Below are 24,231 nucleotides of genomic sequence, written 5' to 3' on the forward strand. Positions count from 1 at the left end.
AATTTTTCTAAGTATTTTTGAAATTGCCCCCAAAAATTTTTTGAGTTTTTTTCCAACCGCATATTGATTTTCGTATTCACACAAACATTTTTTGAAAAAAAAAATTTTGCATGCAAAATTTAATTTTTTGAGTGTATAACGTAGTCCTGGATATACTAATATTGGATTTTTTTCCTTTTCTCTTCATAACTTTTTTCAAAAACGCTTAAAACTCCTCTTTCTTTTGTATGACATGTTTTCGTATGCTTTGATCAATGTCTGGTAAATTAAAAATTCAAATTTTAGAAATACTCATCTTTGAAAATTATTGCCAAAATTTAAAAGTTCATTACTTTCGTTATATTATTTGTCTGAGACAGAAGTAACACATATCAGGCTGTTTCCAATGCATTTTTAATGCGAGACGGCCAAACCGTTGGTTACTACGTTTGGGTAATCAAGGTTTATGTCATTTGTGTTCCGTTACGAACACAACCAAAAAGTTTTGAGAAATTGAAATGTAAAAAATCAATATTTTTGGTTTATGGAAAAATGCTAGTCATACAATTTTCATATATGAAAAAAATACTAATCATAGACCTTTCATGCAATTTTCTGTACGTAAGGAATTGTATGGAAAGTGTATGATTAGCATTTTTCCATATATGGAAATTGTATGACTAGTATTTTTGGTCACCCCGGGAAGAAGCTTTTGTTGCGTACGGGTGGCGAATAATTAAATTGGAATGTAGGTGATATAACCTTCCCCTTAAAGCATTTTTGCTTGTCAATAAATTGTATTTCTCCCCCTAATTTGATAGAACGGTCAATCCAAACTGTTCCTGTTTTTGTCAGAGCCGCTTGCGTCTTGCCCGGGTCGAGGTCCTCGACCTTTGTTTCGACTTTTAAAGTCAATCACGCGCAGTTTTGCGATGACTGAAAATCTGCGGCCGAAAAACACACCCGATTTCGGTCGAGAAAGTCAAAACATAGGTCGAGCACAATCGAAGCATACCCAATGTCGGTCGAGAAAGCCGTAACATAGGCGAGCACAGTCGATACATAGGTCGAGCATGGTCAAAATAAAAGTCGAGCACAGTCGAAACTTACCCGATATTGGCCGAGAAAGTCGAAACATAGGTCGAGACAGTCGAACTATAGGTCGAGCACAATCGATACATAACTGGTGACCCGCTGTTTACCACCGACAGCCACAAGCTTTTATCACATGTGTTCGCCTAAACCCGGGTACTTGGAACCCTCATTTTAAAGACTTTTCGCTTGCTTCTTATAGACATAACAATGTGGATAAAAATTTCATATAGATAGTATAAGCTGACTTTCTGTGTTTTCTGTATAGATTTATTTATTACCTTCATTTATTATTAGAAATATATAATTTCCAGAAAAAATTACCTAAAATCTGTTCACTGCACAGCCGCAACAAGATAAACGTTTAATCTACATAATTTGACTATACACTAAAGTCGTAGCGATACAATGCAAACTAAAACTTGTTATGACAAGTGTTAATTTGACTTTGATTGCTACAATTATAACATTTTATCAGGACTTCTGAAATAGCGGGTAAGGCAAACGTAGGTAGATCGGGTGTTCTAGCCCAATCACGAAATTTTAACAAAATCCCTGCTTTACTTGAAAATATTTCAAAAAGACTTTCTTGCCAGATAATTAGAGTAGTGTTTGACCAGAAATCAAGAACTTGTTCAAAACGGAGATACATAATTTGAACGTCGAATTAACTGGTTTCGTGGTCCATGAAAAAACAAAGGCTCTTTTTCAGTTCCTTCCCCTTTTAATTAGTAATTGTAAGGATAGCTTTTGAGAAATTTATAAAAAAACTAAAAATGTAGGTAAAATATTCTCCCACAGACTTTTTCGAAGGCTGTAGAAAAAGGGGAAGCAAACCGAGATAAAGAGGGTATGCAGACACACGCGGATAAACAGTCTTCTATTGATATCCCTTTTTTTATTGAAAATCCGTTTCAATAACTTGGGAAAAATTTCAAAAAAATATAATAAAAACCATCTCATATTATTAAATAAGATTTTTGGGCAAATATGCCAAGCAAGATGTTTGATTTTTAAATTGAGCAAGCATCATTCGAGCCGGAAAGCAAATTGTTTTCAAAATTTTTAAGTTCCCCCTGATACTGCAAGGCACTAACGTGAAAAATCATTAAAAAAATTGTAAGTGGCAATTAAACCGACATAACGTGAGCAAATAAACAAAAATCCGATAATAAACCTTAAGCGGAAAAAATTTCATTTGCATACGAACAAAAAAAACGAGGTTCGGCCGGGATTTGAATCCCGAACGTAGGGGTGCAAAAGGTGACTCTACTGCAACGACTCTCGGCCAAGTTTGAAGGACTTTGCTTCTAATTTGAATCTTTTTAACGCAATCAGGGTCGGCGCTACGATTTTCTCAAGGGGTGGATTTGCACATAACTGTTTTAGTCCAGCAAATTGGTTTTTTGAGCTCTCGCAAACAGTGTAACGACCCCGTTTTTGAAGCCATTTTTGTGGCACCGGCAAGTGTATGCTAAAAACAAGACGTTTTTCAGGCACTTTTTGGAGGTTTTGACCAAAAAAAGCATTTTTTGGCGCGCGCTCCACCTTCCTCCAAAACAGTCCATAGTGCGCTAAAGGCGCTTGTAGAAAAATTATGACTGTGTCGGCCAAAAACGGATGTCTTAAGACAGTACCCGAAAGAGAGTTTTTGGTTGGTCAGGGGCTGAAAACCCGCTGCTGAATGTAATTGAAAGTTATTATGATTTGTTAGAATAATTTGGTAATATACCAGCTACGATTTGGCAATTTTTCCGCTTTTATTTATTTATTGCTCAAAAATATTATACGGCTCAAACGGTTTCATTTGGTTATTGTCAGCTTAGTCGCCTTTCATTGCAAAATTTTTTATGACAAAACTTTTGTAATCAATACAACGCGCCACAGCTGAAATATTTATTTAGAGCCTCTTTAGTAAATTTTACGCGAATACAGATAAAAAATGGCAATTGAGCTCCAGCTTATTTTTTCCTCAAATTACGGCGTTCAGTTAGCATAGTTAGTGTTGAGGCGTTCACTTTCAGAATTTCAGACCGAGTGTTAGATCTCCTGATATCACAATGATAGTGTGTGAGGACGAGCTTTCACTGGACCTCTAGCTTCAGCTCTAGCGAACTGAGTTTCGATTCCAGTAATTCACTACGTGATTATGTTCTAGACGCAAAGAAAAGAGCTTCGTTCAACAAAAAAGGCGTCTGGAATCTGGGAATTAATACATAAAGACTATCCTTAGACAAGCCTGTTAAGGCCTTCTGATAGCTCCTCTGCGATTCGCAGGAACCACAATTAAATTGAATTTCATTTCAGACAAACAAAGAAATTTAGATGAATGTAGTTTTTTTGAAATTTTTTTACGATTTTTTTTTATTTTGTTGCTTTCGTCTCATTTTCTGTCGACTAATTTGCCATGCTTTTTTTGTAATATGTCGCAAATGATGCGAAGCTGTGCTTCGCCTCTGAGAAAGACAATTGCGATTACACGGTGTCGGTAATTCTTATTTATAATTAATTCCCATTCATTATTGATGCTAACATTTGAGGACATTTTAATGTAAATTGCAATGATTGGCATATGAAATGATATAAGTTGCAACGCGTCCGACTCAAACGTCAGTAGAGAAAGACTTTGAATTGACCATTGAGCTGTTTGGGTCTCTTTTCACCCAAATAGGCTGCTGTTCTCCAGTTGCGGCTGATGGCTTCTCAGAAAATCCATTCATGGTACTACTTTCTTTTTCCGAAAACTTCGCGCTACTAGAATCTGCACAGTTGTCTTCTGATTTGTTTTTAGCAACTATTATGTGCTCCATGGTGACGTACTCTCTGTATCTAAACAAAAGAATGAACAAAATTTATAGATTTTGAAAAAGAATTTGTGATGCAAATTCTTTTTGAAAAATTCATCACCTGTTGAAAAATTTTGAAAAATTCATCACCTGTTGAAAAATTTTGAAAAATTCATCACCTGTTGAAAAATTTTGAAAAATTCATCACCTGTTGAAAAATTTTGAAAAATTCATCACCTGTTGAAAAATTTTGAAAAATTCATCACCTGTTGAAAAATTTTGAAAAATTCATCACCTGTTGAAAAATTTTGAAAAATTCATCACCTGTTGAAAAATTTTGAAAAATTCATCACCTCTATCCCCCACGCCGAAATAATTGTCTCAAAAATACCTCAACAACTCTGCTCTCATCTCAACATTCCTATAACTTTTATTTACAGTTAAGAAGAAAGTTGTAATGCGTTGTATATAAAAAGTTATTTCCTAACTGTTTCTGTCGAGTGGGCGAGACTATGCAGTATCCCTGTCTGCCTATTTTTACGTAGTTGGCGTAGATACACCTGTCCACTGCACTGGGTTCCCGCAACACCACCTTGGACCCCTCTTTGCTGCTACCACTACTACTATATGGTAGTTGTACTCTGCTGCTGCTAGTCCCACAACTGGATGATCTAATCTGAGGTTCTTCCTGTTGTTGTTGATGAAGATGTCTAGAGCCGTGTTTTTTCTCCGGCAGACTGCACATTCCATGGGAACATTAGTGCACAGGTCGAATTTGAACACACTGAACAAACAGATCTGCCCAAAGTTGTTAATTGATAACAAGGTAAAATCACCCAGTACTACCCAAAACAGGATTATATTCAAAAAAGACACTTCTTCCTGTTATCGTGTTTTTCAATATTTTAATTTTTGGCAGAAGAGTAATTTGCTATCTCGAAAAAAAAACGAAAAAATTTTTTGTTGCATTTGTTGAAAATAATCATTTCAAAATATTTGTTTACACAAAGGTGAAACAGAGCTTCACATCACTTGGGATGAAAAAATATGTGCCAGAAAAAATTAGTGGCAGCGCAAAAATTTTTACTGTAAAAATCAACGACTCGTTTCACCTTTTTCACAAAAATTGTTATTAAGAAAATCGGTACAATTTAGTCATTCTACAACCCTAATGATTCATAAATGTTCTTTTGACAAACTCAAAAAGGCGAAAGAAACATTTTAGAAAAAAGAAAATTGGAACACTTTTTACACGAATAACCGCACATGCTTAACTTTACAAATTTTTGTCATCAGAAAGAATCAAAATATCATTTGCTCTAAGAGACGGTGCTATTTGTTGCTTTCTTTCCAATAAAAAGATATAAGAAAAACTCAATGACAGAAAAAAAATCAAAAAGCTTCCAAGAAATAAAAACAAAAAATGAAAAAACAAATTCAACACAGCAAGCTAGCACACAAAAAAAATTACTACAAAAAGTTCAAAAATCAAAAAGCTACAAAAATTCGAATTGTTTGTTTCAATCGATGTTCGATTTGAAGGAAACACGTTCTGCAAAACAACTGCCAGTGTTCAATCAGAATTAAAATCATTTATCGAGCGGCAACGAGGCCAAAAAACGGGTGGACGACGTTTACCAAAAAAAAGTTGATACCATTAAATAATAAATATTTTTAATTCAAACGACGCGCGCGAAACTAGATCGTTAAATGGATATGATAATGACTTAAACTATTTACATCACAAAAAACAGTGATGTGGCAACTGAGATGACAAAACAAATAGACAATTAGGCTAACATTTTTTGAAAGGGGTTCAGTTTTCAGTTTAAAAAAGGCCCCGGATGGATTCTAATCTAGGATCTTTGCAGTCCCAAATGGGGTCGTTATCTCTAGACAAAGCGAGCAGGAGAAGCTAATGAATTCAAATTTGTCGTAAAACTACTATATAAAATCATAGAAATGAGTTTGTTCACATCTCCTTAGCTGAAAAAGTTCTGCTTTCCCATAAAATAACGCTTGCAAGTCGCAAGCGTAAACATATCAAAAAAATAGCAAAACTTCTTGCCATGCAATTACTTGAACGTAAGAGGAGCACACTGAAAATATTTTCAATTGTAATTTTAAAAAATCTGGAATTTTTGTAGTGGAACTTTTCTGCTACAAAAGACAATGGACTTTCGTCCTCATATTCTACCCCAGACTGACGGAAACTTCTCGCATACAAATAACATACAAAGAAAATTTTTCTCATAATTCCAAATAACTCTATAAATACAAAAAATTATATAATCTCTTACATCAACCTAGACACAAATGGGTTATCATTTCCACATTTCGATGAAACTTGGCATGATGAACAAATTCAACAAACTTGCCTTTTAACATTTTGAAAAAAAGATCAAAAGATTTTTTGCACCATCTCCGCGAAGGTAGTTAATGCCATTACACTTAACTCCAGTTCGACACAAAAGTGTCAAAAACAGCTGTTAAAGTTTGATACAATCCTCTCGCAACAATTTTACCGTAGTTTATCTCAATGTGATCCTTATTTCAAAACCATTGCTCTCAAATAAAAAATGTCATCTAAAGCTGCAGTTTCGTTGAAATCCATTGAAAATATTAATGGGACTATACTACAACTTCCCAAAACCAAACCTATACCACTAGTTTCGAGAAAAAGAGACTGCCATAACAAATCCATCGGAAACCAATCTAAATTTTTCGCTGAGGATTGGGCAAACAACTAATGAAAACTGATAAATTTTAAATTTCATGAAATCTCTTTTCTCCTATCCGCTAGATTAGATTTTCACAACCACAAGATCTCATTTGCAAGATTTTTAGCGACGGGCCAAGATTTTTGAATAGATTTTTTCCAGAAGTTTGTTGGAACATTGGTGGTCGGTTTATACAAATAAAAGCTTTTTCATTTGTGAATGCGTTAAAATGCAGAGAGAAAAATGGAGGCCATCTATAGAAAAAAATTTCAGATACACAAGTGCATATCATGACAAGAGCCATGGAACTAAAGCGCAGATAGGCATAGTCATGCTTCAAGTTTTTGGCATACTTCAGTCACACATGCTTCAGTCTTTTACTCCAAAGCTGCAGTTACAAAACGAGCTTAGTTTTAAAGAATCATGAAAATGATTAATTGACACGAGGCAAACGACACTTCATTTAAAACTATCGTACATTTACTATATATTTATTACATGCAGCTCATCTCTATTCGTTCAACTAGAAGTTGAATCTGCTTAGTCAGAACAAGCTCAGAAAAAACTAAAAGAAACAAAAGTCTTCGCATTATCGCATACTATGGCAGCAACTGACTGCTTAATATTCGTTCTCGGCAGTCATAATTGGCAGCAGGAGTCTTACTTCAGCACCGGGTCAGCCATGGTTCACGAATTGCAGCACAAAGCCCTCAACGATATGCCAGGGGTCCACTGCTATTCTTTGTGGCCATCGAACGTTCTTAAAACTCCCGAAGACCGAGACGATTACCGAGTGATTGAAACAGATCACGAAGTGCCAATTTGTGAAGGTGTGCACCCTCAAAGCTCCCTCAGATTTCACTCTTTGAGTACAGACCAATTTTCGAAGTACATGGAACTCTTGGTCACTAAATGCTTGGACTTCATTAACTATATAGAGCAGAAACACGGGAAAACTCTCGACTTTTTGATGGCCCATCACGTGTTCAACAACCCAGCGGTTCTAGCTGCAGTCAACCAACAAAGAGTTTGGGATGGCATGAAAAAAATCCCAGTTTTTGCTTTTTCACACGGAACAGGAATGATGATGTATTTGAACGAGTTAGACAACCACCCCGAATTCCCGCTTCGATTTTATCCTTGGGTTCGAAAAGCGGTCTGTTTGTTCGAAGACGAAACCGAAATCCAGGGAGTTTTTACTCTAACAGAACTTCAAAGAAGCAGGTTCTGCAATCTCTTTCCAAATTTCCCCCAGACGCGAGTTAAATTAGCAACACTGGGCTACCAACAGACGATTTTCAGAAAATTGGCGGTCCCAGAAAACCGGAACGAATGGAGTTTGAAATGGAAGCAGGTTTTGTATGAGGAAATTGACGAATCAGTGTTGCCCCTTAATATAGGAAATAACAAACCGCTGCCTGATCTGCACTCTTTTGAACATATAGTCGTGTTCTGTTCAAAATTGGACAAAGTAAAACGCTTAGAACTTCTACTGACAGCTTCGAAAAATTGGGAAGCTGACAAAAAGTCTATTTTAACTTTAATCGCTGGTAGTGCTTCCAAAGAAAACATTAAAACATACGTAGATATGGCTTACTATGATCTAAGACTTAAAAATACTTATTTCATTGGTGCTTTAATGCAGAGCGAACTAACGAAGCTGTTCAACCTGGCGGATATTGTTGTGCTTCCGAGCAAAATGGAGGCATTTCCCATGGTTCTCGTAGAAGCGCTGGCGTGCGGTACCCCTGTAGTTGGTATTGATACTTGGGCTTGTTCCAGCTTCACAGCTGAAAATGTTGGGATTTTAATTAAAGAAAACGAAGATCAAAACCAAATGGCGAGAGATATCAATGATAATGTTACGAAAGCGTTGAGCGAAAATTGGAAGAAGACTAAAAGCGAGCATTGTGCCAACTTAGCTCTAAAGAACTTCTCTAATCCACGTAGAGTGAAGCAGCTTCTGGACTGCGTGAAAGAAGTGATCGGAGACTGAAACCATTGGCCACAAAAAAACAATAGAATGCCCAAGATTCAATGTACAGTTTTGTAATTAATGAAAATAACATAAGTAAATTTTGATTCATTGTAAAAAAAAACATTCAGTAATGAACCGATAGAACGTTTCAGTAATTTTTTTAAAACTATACTCTGAGATTTCATTTAATCTATTCATTATTGAAGATAGCCGGTATATATGTGTAAAAGCATATAGAGTGCTCTACAAGTCGTTGCAACATTTGGCATGATCCAATTGAATTCAATTAAGTCAGAATTGTTCCATCCGTCCGCAGGAGGAAATAATTAATCTTCATTTGTAAGCAGCCTAGATTTTTTAATATTGTCTTGTGATCTAACCAGTATACTAATTCAATTTCTGTAAACTTTTATCGTTGTCTCTTTTCTGATAAGCTGACCACTTTTCAGTACACCATACAAATTCACAGCTATAAGAACATATGTTACAATCCTGCATACAGGTTTTTTCAATTACGGGTTCGCAAAAATTTCTCATAGTGAGTTGCTACTGGTTCAAACGGACAGAGATAGCTAACTGGAAGTTTTCAGATGACCGCTTTTAACTTAAAAACTGTTACACCTAATTGCCTCTGATTTCAAAACTGAAAAGGGAGTTCAACTCTTGTGTCTTACCCGTACTGAACAAATTCTTTAATTCTGACGAGAAATACTTAAATTCTAATCTACATATTTGGCCAGAAATTCGTTTTAAAATGTTTAAATAAATCAGGGATTTTCTTAAGACTTTTTGTTTCTCATCTTTTTTCTGATCGGAAATAAACTAAATCTAGGCTATTTCTGGCTAGAAAAAAAATCTGGTATGATTCCAACCCTCAACATACCAATTGCTAGCCGCATTCGTTAGCCTCAATGCAATATGATCTGATACATACAAACAGTTATCGCTATCTAATACGAAGTAACGCTTGTTATATAGAGAGTTGCAAAAAGTTCGGACAGACAGAATTAATTAAAAAGAGCAACTGTCTAGACATCAAAGGAAATTAAAACTGAAATAAACATAACGCCGAAAGTTCATAGAGCAGAGTTACGAGATCTACTTAACAATCCCCCTTTTAAGAAAGGGGAGTAGATTGTTAATCAGATTACTTGCATCGAACTTTGGGGGGGGGGGGGTCGTTAAGTAGATCCGAGTTTCGCTCAAAACCTATAACCACGGCGGGCAATTGCATCCGAAGCGTCGAAATGTTTTATAGTAAAATCTGGATTTCGGTATTTAAAAAATAGGCTAGCATAATCATCGGATAATCTACGATCTTGCATTTTGAATTTGGTCTCACAAAAAATTCAAGGTTGGTCGGCTTCAGATTTTGCATGCAAAGAAGCTTCGAAAAGCACTGATTGCTCATTTTAATTAATTCTGTTTGTCCGAACTTTTTGCTACTAATTATAACAAGTGTTAACTTGCATTGCGTTGCTTCGGGTATACAGTGCTAATTTAAATTATCCGGACAAAACGAACAAAACTTGAATTTTCAAACACGTTTTTCTCAAATTGGGTTAAAATTAGACAAAAAGTGAGCAGTACAAAAATTGCTTAGAATTTCATCAGAATTAAAATGGTGAAGTTTTTTATCCGAAATTCTCAACCAAAATTTTACCCCAAAATGGGTCATTTTGGCTTTTTTTTTATTTAATCAAGAATTACGCTGAAACTACTCTATTAACTGATGAGAAAATTATATCATAAGAAGCCTCTTACGCAGCCCAACAAAGTTTAGGAATGGTTAAATCTCCAAAAATTTGCACAAAATGTGTAAGATTTATTTTTAAACAGAGATTCTGGGTTTTATATAGTGAAAATCACATCTATTGACTATGAATTGAACGTTTTTTCTCTTATACTAACTTTTGGAGATTTAACCCTTCTTAAACTTTGTTGGGCTACGTAAGAGGCTTTGTTGTGATATCATTTCCTTACCAATTGACAAAGTAGCTTCAGCGTAATTCATGATTAATTGAAAAAGCCAAAATGACCCATTTTTGGGGTAAAATTTTGGTTGAGAATTTCGGAGACCATATTAATTCTGGTGAAATTTTAAGCAAATTTTGTTCTGTTCACTTGTTGTCTTATCTTAACCCAATTTGAGAAAAACGCGTTTGAAAATTCAAGTTTTGTTCATTTTGTCCGGATAACTTAAATCAGCACTGTAGTTTTTAACAAATTTATCGGACGTCTTAAATTTTTGAAATAATTTTGACCTTGAGACAGTGAAATGGCGTTAAAACTGCAATTGGTTTTTCAAAACTGCATTTGAACTGACAAAAAAGCACTGCAAAATGATTGCGCTTTTTTGGAGAATTTCATTTTTTCCTTATTTCAAGAATCTAATTGAAAAAATTTCGTCATTCAACAACAATTTGTCATGCACTTTTTGTGAATAAAACACATATAAAACGCCGACGAAAAGGCAAACGCGAAATTTCAAAGAATGAGTTCAATTTAGTTCAAATTTGAAGGACAGAATTATTTCACAAATTTAATACGTTGTCAGATAAACTTGTTAAAAGTTATTTTGTGTATACTCGGAGCATCTTTATCTCGCTGCGGTTGAGCAGTGAACTGATTTCCGTTTATTCTTACTTAAAAAAGTAAATTTCTAATGTTAGATGAGAATTAAATAGTTTCTGTACAGAAAACACAGAAAATTGTTAGATTTTCTATATAGAATTTCTTTCCAGATTAGAAGTTTTTGTTGGGTGCGTGCAGTGTCGAGAAAAAACGGTTTGAACTTTTTTCGTTTTAGTCTAACTTCGATTGAGTAACATCGTTTTATGAGAATTGGTCAGTTAAGCAAAAGAAACGTGATTTTACCAAGCAAAAGTAAGTTTTAGGAAGCTTCAGTTAGCGCTTATTTGGCAGTAACAGGTTTCAAAAAATAAACAAACATTCTGCGCAAGAAACAATTGAAAAAATTTTAGATATTCTGTTTACAAAACTTTTCATTTTTTCGTTTGTTTCTTATTTTAAAGACAACTTGTCGATTATGCCTCATTTTTGAACTTAACGCGTTAGTATTTTTCCTATATCGCACCACGCACAAAATACCACAGTAATTTCAAGAAGAAGATAACCTTTTTTGATTTTTTTTTATGAATGTGGTCAGAATATTCTGAGCTACCTGCAACATTTGATTCAATCCATTTTCGGGTGACTGACCCAAAATAAAATTTCCAAAAGAGCAGTTGACGCCAATATAGGCCTATTACGATCAACTTTTCAAAAATTTAAGTCGAAATAAAAACACAAAATAGCCCGCAAAATTTTCGAAAAACCACCATTCGAGAAAATTCTAGATTCGTCCCTGGTTTCCTTTTGAAGCTATTTTACGCCATTTACTTTAGTTAGCCAGCAAAAACATTTTTATTTCATTACATTCCGAAAAAATCCTAAATTGCAACAAATGTACGACCGCGTTGCCCTAAAATTACAAGCTGATTCTTTATACGGTCTATACAGTCATTATTAAACTGTGAGTCTAAAAATCTTCGCTAATCAATTTGCAGGTAATCATTGATATCATTTTGCGGAGTGTTTGCAAAGGTACTTGATAGCACAAGAAATTGGTGAGAAGCTGGTTTAATCTTATTTGAACATTCCTGGCACTCATTGCAACTTGATGACTCTCAATTTAATTCTATTGCATATTTCATGCCCTTTTAGCAATAATTAATTCTAATTTTTGTACTTATTTTGCCTAACTCAATCAAATAAAAATTATTAGGAAATATTAGAAAAATAACTTATCCAATCAAGAGTTCATCCGAGTATATCTTAAGAAAAAAAGTTTTACTTAACTCTCAACAACTCCTAATACCAAGTGACTTCTTTTTTTAATTTTTCAAATCAATTTTTACGATCGCATTACTCTGAAATGAAAAGTAGTTTCTACGGTCAAAATCTCCGTCAGTCAAAAGGCAGGTATTCATTGATATCATTTTGCGGAGTAATGCTAAAGGTTAAAAACCTGATAGCACCAGAAGGTGGGAAAAAACTGGCTTAATCGTAGTTTAATTTGTTTTATATGGCAGTTTTTAAAAAGCCCTGCTCGATCATTCCAAAATCTAGTTGTAACATCCAGACCCAGAGCATGAACTTCTAAGTAAAAAAACACGACTTTTAAAATAATTAAATCTTGTTTTAGGGACGAGCGTCGATTATTGTTCCGGTCACTTCATTAAGTGGGAAGGATGCATATAATGTTCTGACTACAGAAGTTTCCGAAGTATAGCGTAGGTTTCATCTTTTCCAAAGCAGTTTGACTACCGCAAACAAAGAACGTAAAGGTTCAAATATGGTATCGTATTAAAGTCTTATATTTTATTGGTCGTGATTTGGATTCAAAACAACACATCAAAACAAAAAAAGTTGTCTGTGTTAAAAAAAAATAGGTCTGTTTTTTTTTTAATTTCAGACCAGATTTACAATATGTGTGACACTCATCGCAACTTGATGACTCTCAGTTCATGTCTATTGCATTTTACTCTATTTTAGCAATAATTAACTCTCGTTTTTTCACTTAATCTAATTGAGCGCAAAATATCAGGAAAATAAGACAAGTACACTTGCCCTCACAGGTGATTAAAATTGAAAACAATTTTAATAAAGAAACACTTTTTTTTTTGGTTTGAAAGATTTATAGATGTGTTAAATTTAATTAATTGAGCCATTATAATCGGAACATTCAGTTCTACTTGTACAACAACTGGTTACCCTACTTATTTATAGGGGTGGCAGTTCTATAGTAGATATTATAGGAAGATTGTTAAGTAGATCTGAGCTCAGTTCAGCTCACAGGTATAAACAGTGGAAATTTGATGGACATTTTATTAAAGACCATGCTTTGGAAGTAAGCCAACAAATAAAAAGAATGCACAGCACAAGTTCAACTAATCAAGTTTTCCCAGAAAAAATCCACGGTGAAAATTTGGTGCATTTTTTAAGCATAATCCATGATTTAGAAGGTAAGCCGACAAAAAAGGTTGCAAAAGAATAGACCAACTATTCAAGTTTTCCCAGAAAAAAATCCAAAACCCTAAGCTACCGAGGCACGTGAAGGATAAGAAAATTGCTGAGGAAGTCAATTACTTAGATTTATTACGGGAAAAGACAAATTGCCGATTACAAATCACTTGCTTTTGCATGTGAAAAAAAAACGGACGATAGAAAATATTTGTTGAAAAACAAAATGTATTGTTATGTGTGGCCAGTCTTCCACTGAGCAAATAAAACTTGGGCGCTCTATGCCGAAGCAAAAAATCGATAGAGCAGTGAAATGTGGTGCTTCAAGAAGATGGAACGAATCTCGTTTACAGGCCACTTAGCTAAAGAGTTCGTATTGAATTTGGAAAACGCGAACGCTGCAAAATAAAACAGCTGAAAAACATTACCAGGAAGTGTTTTTAGCTCCAAAAAAAAGAGAAGTACAGACACGCTGAAAAAAGGCGTTTTTTGGATAAAAAATTTAACAGGAAGACAATTTCTGTTGGTTTCAGGTCACATTAACGTCATGAGAAAGACAGGCCGTCAAGGAAAAAGCTTTTTGAATGAACATCTTAACCGGAAACTAATTCCGGTTGGTTTCCGGTTATATCAACGGCAAGAAGAGGCTAATTGAATCAACACTATAACAGGAAGGTTATTCCGGTTTAATTCCATCTATATATACGGCAAACGAAGTAAATGCTCACCGAGAAAGAAGGTAGTTCCGGAAGGTAGTTCCGGTTTGTTTCCGGTTAAATCAACGGCAAGAGAAGTAAAGGCAGGCGTCAAGGAGGATGTTATTTGGATAGAAACCTTAACAAAAAGCTAAATCCGGTTTGTTTTTGGTTATATCAATGGCAAAAAAATTAAAGCCGCAAGAAAAAAAGCTATTTGGATGGACGTCTATATGAACGGCAAGAGAAGAGGAGTCAGGCCGATAAGGAAGAAACAATTTGAATGGACACCTTGTCAAGAAGCTAATTTTGCTTGGTTTCCGGTAATATCAAAGACAAGAAAATTAAAAGCCGAAACAAAAAAAGCTGTTTGGATGGAAACCTTAACAGAAAACAAAACCATTTTTTTACTTCCGGCTATATCAACGGCAAAAGAAGAAAACTCAGCCATAAGAAAGAAACCATTTGGATAAACATCTTGACAGGAAGTTAATTCCGTTTGGTTTCCGGTTATATTAACGACAAGAAAAGTAAAAACCGAAAGGAAAAAAGCTGCTTGGATGGAAACCTTAACCGAAAACAAAACCCTTTTTTGTTTCCGGCTATATCAATGGCAAAAGAAGAAAATTCAGCCATAAGAAAGAAACCATTTGGATAAACATTTTGACAGGAAGTTAATTCCGTTTGGTTTCCGGTTATATCAACGACTAGTAAAAGCCGAAAGAAAAAAGCCGTTTTGATGGAAACCTTAGCAGGAAATAAAATCCTGTTTTGTTTTCCGGCTATATCAACGGCAAAAGAAGAAAAGTCAGCCGATAAGGAAGAAACTATTTGGATGGACAGCTTGACCAGAAGCTAATTCAGTTTTGTTTCGGGTTATATCAACGACAAGAAAAGTAAAAGCCGAAAAAAGAAGCTGCTAGGATGGAAACCTCCACAGGAAACAAAATACTGCCTTGTTTCCGGCTATATCAACGGCAAAAGAAGAAAATTCAGACAATAAGGAAGAAACTATTTGGATATACATCTCGACAGAAAGCTACTTCCGTTTGGTTTCCGGTTATATCAACGACAAGAAAAGTAAAAGCCAAAATAAAATTGAAGCTGTTTGGACAGAAACCTTAACAGGAAATAAAATCATGTTTTATTTAGGGCTATATCAACGGCAAAAGAAGAAAAGTCAGCCGATAAGGAAGAAACTATTTGGATGGACACCTTGGTAGGAAGCTAATTCCGTTTGGTTTCCGGTTAGATCAATGTCAAGAGAAGTAAAGACCGACCGACAAAGAAAAAGCTATTTAGATGGAACGCCGAAACTATCGGAATTAGTCGATATGCAGTCGGAAGCTCAAGTGAAACGCCTGTCTACAATAAGACACGGCACTAAGAAGAAAACCTATTAAAATAAATGTTTTTCTCGAAAAACCGCGAAGAATGAACAATTTTTGAATGCCTTAAAGAACAATATGTGGTTTGATTATGTTAGTAGCACATACATATAGCCTGACCACCTTTTTAAAATCTATCAATTTGAAGTGGATTAAATATCTGAAAGTTAATTACCTATCGTGAGCTTATTTGAAAACATTAAAATGAGTACCTGGTGCAATATGCCGATAAAAAATCTGATTATAAGTAAAGTTAATTCAGATATCTTGCTCATTAAAACTTTTGCCATTGCCAAATTTAGTTTAAAGGATGAGTTGGTAATATTTCCTGTAAATTTTGCTTACCTGTGAAAACAAATGGCAGCGAAATGCAGAAATCCAAAATTGGCAACACAATTCTGTGTCCGTGCAGCTGATGACAAAAGACCAAAGGCAAAATATCAACCGAGCGTTAAGGATGTTAAAGGGAAACAAAATGTTGGTCACAATTTAGAATGAAAAAGTTACTGAGGTTAGGCCGCATATGAGATTCAGCTCTGTTTGTAGGAAAGAAAAAAGAGGATCAGCCTCAGTGTCAAATTTTAGGCCCCGATTTATTTCCCAAGTAATTTAAAACAAGGATGCAGCTAATTTTGAGGCTCCCAATTTTTATGATTTTTCATTTCCTTCGTCAGATTATAGAGATGAAAAAACAGATATATTTCATCAAGTAGACATTTTTAACATTATTTAGGACAGGTTGGTGGCATAAATGTCTAGTAGTAATCATGAACAAACTGATTATTACGTGATATGAAAAGGTCAGATTGGTTTACGAATGAACAAAAGAGAGGCAGGTAGGTGGTAATTTTTGCACCTGAATTAAATCACGGATAAGCACAAAAAAAACGTAAACGGGAAATTGTACGGGAAATTGTACCATTGTCTGGTGCTTAATTTGTAGATTGAAGCTGGCCGTTAGATGTGCTAGACTACATGTATAATAGGCCGTGGGTACTAGTAAGTGTGAATTTAACTGGGAGGGGAGAGAGATAAAACTCAGGAGAGGGGAGGTGGGGTGGATTAAGAATACAGCATGACTGACGCGCACAAGTTATTAGGGTTGAAGTGTCAGGTTTACTCTCACTTTGATAAGCAGTGGCCGAAGAGGTCATCCAGCATTCGCAATTAATTATCTTTAACGGGGACTCAAATGTAGAAGTTTGCTGTTATGCAGTGAATTATTGATGGAAATCAAACGCCACTTAAGTCCCGATGGTTTACAGACTGTAAATAATGATCTGAATAACAATTTTTAAAAACGACGTTTTATTAAAACAATCTAATTGATAAATGAAAAATCAAGCAGTCTGATACGATGAACTGTTTATTAAAGTCAAAATGGGAATCGGGAAATTTCTTGATTCTTTTTGATTTTCTGGAATGTTGATAGAGTAATAGTTGATACCAACAAACAGGATGTGTTTGAAAAAAGCTTTCGAGTGTTAAATGAGTCTGAACTATTTCTCTAATATTCATGGGAAAAAGGCTTTTCACAAATTACTTGGTTCAATGCAGGACCTCAATTTTATTTCCCAGGGGCATTTTCGTCACTTTCAAAGCAAACCTACATAGAGTATTACAGAGACAGGCCACTGCATTGAGTGTAACAACGGAAGAGGCAGGGAAAATCAGTCAAAATTTGAAGTCTATAGACAAAGAAGACAGATGTTCCAACTTTCTTTTCTCCAACCTCGCAATCAGCAAATTTTAAATTAAAAGCAGGCAACACGTCAAAGATTGGAGAAGAGGATTAAAAGATTAAGAGTCCTAAAAATATTCTTCATCTCATTGCAAAATATTGATTGAAACGACAGTCCGTATCAGGGCAAAGTCCTATATTTTCTTATTAACCTTTGCAATTGTTTAATTGCCGTCCACTGGTTTAAGTTTTTTGTTGTTAAAAAAAATCAATTTTTGTCATTTTTTGATATTTCAAATAAACCAAAATGCAGAAACTACATACCACTGAAAACCAAAATTGGCAAAACTTTTATTTCAAAAATGATGAAAGTCAGAAAAAACCTGAGTGCGATACAAACTTTTTCCTGAGTGTAGTTTTTCTTTACGCTTCACCGAAACCCGTAAGAACTAAGATGATACATTAGGATAGGTGCAGTTATGCTTCTGACCTGTTTCAAGCAAAATGGTATCCGAGCTTGGTTTTAATCGCGGTCCTTCGTGACGCGAGCCAGCATGAGAAACACTCAGTTACAAGTGAGGCAAACAATAACTAAATGAATAAAAAAAATTTATGAGAAATTTTAATTTTATGAATGAAGCAGTTGAACAGAGCAAATCAAATATGAATTAAAAGAAAAGAACAAGATTCCCTACCGAAGATTCTTGGATAATAATCGATTATGCTATCAGTTTATAAGAAAAATAAAAACAAAGTATAAGGAAATATGGGAAAAACTTTAGATACAAAAGAAAACTAAAACAAACAAAAACTGTTTTCTCTGTGAAATTAAAGAAAAAAAAACGTTCGTTTTGCGAACATAAGGTTCAAGTTTTGAATTTAGTTAAAAACTACTTATTTTAGAAAAACGATTATTGTTCCGATTTTCAAAGAAAGTAAGGAACAAATGTGCACGGGTGTAATTCTTTTTATTCGGATCAATTTTCAGAAGTTACTCTTGAGGGATCTATCCCTTGCTATTCGTATTTACCGAAGACTCGCGCTCACCACTATACTAACGTTCTAGATTCTGAGCAATGAGTCTAACTAAACCATCAAAATTTTGAGCGGTTTTATATGGTTGGTTATGATGACCAAATATATTTGTCATGGGATAATTAGTCTGCATGTCAATTTTCGTAACAATCGGACAATGTCAACAAAAAATTAACTGTAAAAACTTGCAGGTGGGTGGGGAGGAAAGAAAAGTGCCTGTAACGCTTGAAAAGTGGGATCTTTTCCACTCCTCCCACATTTAAATTTCAATTTGAAAAATTAACTTAACGTTGTCTTAATAAAAAGAAAATTTGCATGGTGAACAAACTAACTACTGTGAATAAACATGATCTTCATACCTAATGTCGTACAATCACGCAGTCAGCCATATTAAAACTTAAAACAACTGTAAAACTGAAAACTTGAAACGTTGGGGAAAGGGAGTTAGAAAGAGCCAAAATTTGATATTATCAGCCTAGAATTGTAGTTTGTTAAAATTTGATGAACCAAATTTATTCAAGACCTATACAATCTAGAATGGATTTTATCTCTTTGAAAAACAGTATTTGAACAACAATTCTCATTTTCAGACAATAACTATGAAACGACAATCAAATCAATTTTTATCCATGGATCTCCAATGCGGAACTTTTTTAATTTCTGTTCATCGAAATTTGATTGGCTCTGTTCCCCTGCCTTATGCACACCAATGTTCAAAAACACTTACAATAGTTAGTTGGTTTGGAAACTTTTATTTGTCGCAGTTGTAGCGTAACAAATAAGCGACGAGCCAGTAATAATATTAATAAATCATATTATTATGATAAACTAATTGAGTAATGTACAAATTTGTGGGAAATTTGCGGGTAATTACTAATATTATTCAAACGAGTAATGTGAAAAATTTGTGGGAAAATTTATGCATAAAGCAGTGGAACAGAGCAATTAGAATATGATTAAACAGGAATAAACAAGACTCTGCAACTGAAATTCTTGGACAATAATCGATTATTTGGTCATTTTTGAATGTTTCTAAATATGCAAAAAATTATTTAAAAAAATTGTGCGTTTAATCTTTGAGAAAATGAAAAAATTCGAAACAAAAAAGTCAAAAAACCCTCAACTGAAACTTTCGAAGGCCGTAGACGTTGGCTAAAATGAAAAGATACCAGCGAAATATGCAGGCACATAGTAAAGCAGCTGTTTTGTTCGATGTTACCATTTTTTCGAAAAACGGTATAAATAATTTAAAAAAAGATGAAATTTCTGCGAAAAGTGAGAAAATTTTCCAATGCGTCGCAAAAAAACAACAATTCCCATACATTTTTATAATACCTGTTTGCTTTTTAGACAGTAGTTAAAACTAGCCAAAAATGAAGCAACAATATATGTGCTATTAAATTGCCTATGCTTAAATAGGCTTAAAAATGATTAAAAATTGAAATCTAACTGAGCACCAAATGAGCACTTATATTTGCGGTTTAGGTTAAAAGAAAATCTTCGTAATAATACACTACGCTTCGTTTGTGTAAATAATCGATGATAATGGATTATGAACATTTATCAAAATTAGTCAAATACTTCTCAAACACTTCTCAAAAAACTGAAAAATAGGCTGTTGCCTTAAGTTACTTAGAAAACGTTCATTTTGTTTTCTGTTTTCGTCTCTCTGAGGTTTTTTGCCATTACTTATCATTTTTTAGTTTCTCAATCAGAGTTGGGAGTTTATTGAACATTGTTATTTAACATACAATTTAACATACAATATTATTTATAATTACTAACAGTGATTTTAGCTATTTCTTTAGCTAAATGAGGGTATTTCTTTAAAAAACACTCCGCATTTAACTGTTTTTCAAATTGAACATCATTCCGATTTGAAGGGGGATGATAAAAATTTTTGTGTGCTGAACTTTTTCAATTCGAGATTTTTGGTTTATTTTTTGAAATCTTCGACGTTATGTTTTCACGGTATGGGAAGCTCAGAACCCAACTCGGCGCCGAGAAAGCTAGAAAACTGGCATTTCTCTTCAAGAAAATTTATGCTTCTTAATGTGTTGAATTATTTAACAACTTAGCATAAATAACATGTTTTTTTTTCAATATTTAACTGTTAGTTTGTTATTTTCGAAAATAACATACAAATTTCCAACTCTGTTCTCAATCTTTGCTGGCTTTTTTTTCCTTCTGTATTTACGAACCTCCTTTGATCCCCTCTTAAGCATATAATCCTCGAAGATTAGAACTAGAAAACGCATTTTTTGGTCAAGATGTTCTAAAAACTGCGCGAAAGCGTCATTGCACTGTTTTTCACAACGTCGAGAAAACTTTCGAACTTTTAAAAATTCTACCCTCCACGCTTTACCTATACTTATTCCATCTAACCACCCCCACTTTTAATACGTATACCAAAAGACACTAAGTTAATGGTGAACAGCGTGCCGCAAAACAAAAACACAATTCTTCAAAAAAAAAGCTATCCCGCAACATAACAAAAAAACGCGAGCTTTTTTATTGCGGGTTATCGCATTAAGAAGAGCATACATTGGCGCATCTTATATTTGAGCAATTTCAAGTTCCGCGACTCTTTAGCAAAGTTGTTTAGCAAAAACTTAGGACAATATCAAAGATCAAGTAAGGTGCAAAACTCATTCGACCGATTAGCTAGCCTCAATTCAATTTGATGTGATTTTTTGTGCTGGATAATTCGCCACGTATAAAATATTTCGCATACGCTTTCAGGATTATGGATAAAATCTTCTAAGTTCGCGTAAAATTCTACCCTCCACGATTTACCTATACTTATTCCATTTAACCACCCCCCACTTTTAATACGTAGACCAATATACATTAAGTTTATGGTGAACAGCGCGCCGCAAAACAAAAAAAACAATTCTTCAAAAAAACGCTATCCCGCAACAAAAGACAAATAAAACGCGAGTTATTTTGTTACGGGTTACCGCATTACGAAGAGCATACATTGGCGCATCTTCCATTTGGGAAATTTCAAGTTCCGCAACTCTTTAGCAAAGTTGTTTACAGGAAAAAGAAGTACCCGATAACAATTCCCTTGCCAATCACATGGGTAATCAAAGACTGAAGTAAATTATCAGTGCAGCGTAATAAAGCCATTTTAACTAGATAAACTCTTATCAATAGGTTATTTTAACGCTGGGAACTCAACTAAATTCACAAAATTAAGCTCCTCATGGAAAAGAACAAGATTTATCGTATATCAGGGCAAAGCTTCACCTCAATCCATATCGAATAGTTTTTAGGACAAGAAAATATTGAAAAACTTAAATTTTGGACAATATATGTCAAAGATCAAGTAATGTGCAAAATTAATTCGACCGATTAGCTAGCCTCAATTCAATTTGGGGCGATTTTTTTTGTGCTGGATTATTCGCCACGTATAAAATATTTCGCGTTACGCTTTCAGAATTAAGGATAAATCTTCAAGTTTGCGCAAATTATTCCAGAGCAGGACCAAATAGGCAATTTTCAAACTCCCAAAACGTGGAAAAATTATCGAAGGTAAACTATATTTTAATTTTGATATCAGGAAGTCAATATGTTCAATGGGGCATAAAAATTTTTCGTTAGAAACTATTATTTCGATCGCTGAAAAATGACTGAATAAAAAACACCTCAAGCATAAAAAATTCCGTTGTCTTTGAAAGACATAACAATTAGAACATAGCCAACAGACAGTCAGAAACGAGTCATGAACTCAGGCAAACAGAAAAAAAAAGACTTGTTTGATAAATCAACTCAATTGGCAAAAACTGAATCGATGGGTAAAGTTATTATTCCGCTGGGAAATCTGAAAATTTAAATCCACTTTCGAAATTAGAAGTCAATCACGTTTCTCGTGACCGTTACACTTTTTTGTCATTCGATAGTGTAGTTTGCCTTACTTTCAAACAGGGGCGGATCTAGGATTTTCTCGAGGGAAGGGGGTAGATTTTTAAAAAAAGGCGTTTTTAGGCACTTTTGAAAAATTTTGTTAAAAAAATCGCGTTTTTTCCGCGCGCACTGACCCCTCAAAATTAGTGTATATTTGCGCCGAAGGATCCTTTAAACAAGTTTTAGGGTCCGTCGCCAAAAATGGATATTTCAAAAAAGGACAAAGGGGGACCCTTTGGGTCGAATCCCTGAGAGGGGGAGGGCGCCCCCCTCCCTAAATCCGCCCCTGCTTTCAACAAAGGTAATGAAGAGAACTTATAAAGCAATCTTAAATCAAACGACGAAAAATCAAATTTTAGCGTGAACACAATTTAAGACTTTCCTGAGTATTCACGTTCATGACTCTTAAAAAACGGGATAAAAAATAAAGCAAAAAAAACGCACAGCTTAGATAAGTAAAAACTGATTCGCTCATGTTTGCTGAAACATTATATATGAATTCTCTAAAATAAATTAGTTGACTGCAAGTTCGGTCGGTAAAACGATTTTAAAAACTTCAACATTCATAGCATTTATGTTCGGCTGATAAGAAACGACATTCATGATAGACATGAACGAGACTGAATCATAACACAATGTTAGGGCAGCTAATCATGGCAAATAAAAGACTTGATTCAAGAGAATGACGTCCATAGATAAAATGGCAGATCAATGCTTTCACATAAATTTTGAGAAGGTAAGAACAAATAAAGAAATGCGAGAAACTGGTCATAACTGCTAAATCTCGACTAATTCGATTGTCTACCTCCGCATTAGACTGCCCGCTGAGAAATAAGTAACAAAATAGTTCCTCTCAGACGCTCGCTAAGAACGTTTCGTACTTCTGGAAACTCTTTCTGAGTTCCTTTTCTTCCTTTCCTAAGTAAAGATAATTATGCAACGCAAAGAGCAGAGCGAATGGCATAATTCAGTCAAATAAAATTCAATCAAATAATCAATTGAAACTTTCTCTTTTATATTGGGACGAACTCGAATTTCCAGGCTCTCAAAACATAGAAACTCTAGATGTGCAATGAGTGTACAATTGAATATTTTCATTTGCATACAATTATGCGCCAGATTATCCAAAGAATGTGGAACACCAAAAATTGCAGCACCAAAAAAGCAAAGCAGAATAAAAACAACACGTTTCAAAATGAGAAAAAGACTACCAAAATTGGCGATTTTCAGCTTGCTGTTTTGTCTTTAAAGAAGAAAAACGTGTAGTTACTAACACTATTAACGTGCTGCATGGAAAAATTTTAGGTTCTGAAACACTAAGTTGGAGCCTCAAACGGTGCGGTAACTCAAACAGTGCTGCACTCGAATCAATGATCGCCAATATAAAAAACAAGACTGCTCCTATATAAGGGCAAAGGATACCGAAGTACGAATGCCTCTTCGCGATGATACCGAAGTACGAGTACCTCTTCGCGTCAGTATCCACGTCATACCTCACGGCATGACCCAAATCTCATACAAATCTTCTGCAACAGGAACATCGTTGCCCATTTGGTGTTTTTATTCTGAGAACGGAGAAAACCAGCGACTATGTTCCCTGTCATTCAGCTGGATCAATCAATAACATCCTTCTCCAAAGATCCGGCATAGAATCGAACCCAGGACCGCTGCACATCTGCCCTATCAGTGATTTAAAAAATAACGAGAGTTTACAAAAGCGTCTGGCGCCACTTCGGCGGATCGGTACACCTCTCTTGCACCTCGTTGCATAACACTGAGGAATGGTCTGGCAATTACTACTGTCAAAACTGCTCTTACTGTCAACATCAAAACCACTACCCCACACCAAGCAAACCAAAACCCAAAAAACCAAGCCCCTCGAAACCAAGCAACGAAGAAAACGGCTGCAAAGCTTTCAAACTCCTACAACTAAATGCAAATGG

General features: G+C 34.8%; 2 protein-coding genes across 2 annotated transcripts; one reads left to right on the forward strand and one right to left on the reverse strand.

Moving 5' to 3' along the window:
* Positions 1 to 3,548: 3,548 nt before the first annotated feature.
* On the reverse strand, positions 3,549 to 17,386 carry LOC134856890 (uncharacterized). The gene is made up of 3 exons (XM_063873185.1): positions 16,009 to 17,386; positions 4,346 to 4,641; positions 3,549 to 3,900 (listed from the first exon to the last, which is right to left on the reverse strand). Exons 2-3 carry the CDS (start codon positions 4,600 to 4,602, stop codon positions 3,675 to 3,677), a joined length of 483 nt encoding a protein of 160 aa, XP_063729255.1. The 5' UTR covers positions 4,603 to 4,641; positions 16,009 to 17,386; the 3' UTR covers positions 3,549 to 3,674.
* On the forward strand, positions 7,179 to 8,573 carry LOC134839192 (uncharacterized). The gene has a single exon (XM_063854665.1). It carries the CDS (start codon positions 7,179 to 7,181, stop codon positions 8,571 to 8,573), a length of 1,395 nt encoding a protein of 464 aa, XP_063710735.1.
* Positions 17,387 to 24,231: the final 6,845 nt, after the last annotated feature.

The sequence above is a fragment of the Symsagittifera roscoffensis genome, chromosome 1 (genome assembly GCF_963678635.1).
Source record: "Symsagittifera roscoffensis chromosome 1, txSymRosc1.1, whole genome shotgun sequence".
In the NCBI taxonomy this organism is placed as follows: domain Eukaryota; kingdom Metazoa; phylum Xenacoelomorpha; order Acoela; family Convolutidae; genus Symsagittifera; species Symsagittifera roscoffensis.

Excerpts from the sequence above, each read along its gene's own strand:
- LOC134856890 (XM_063873185.1), bottom strand. The coding sequence starts at position 4,602 with ATGTGCAGTCTGCCGGAGAAAAAACACGGCTCTAGACATCTTCATCAA. Across the intron at positions 3,901-4,345 it reads TCGCCCACTCGACAGAAACA|ATACAGAGAGTACGTCACCA; the intron begins GTTAGGAAATAA and ends TCTTTTGTTTAG.
- LOC134839192 (XM_063854665.1), top strand. The coding sequence starts at position 7,179 with ATGGCAGCAACTGACTGCTTAATATTCGTTCTCGGCAGTCATAATTGG.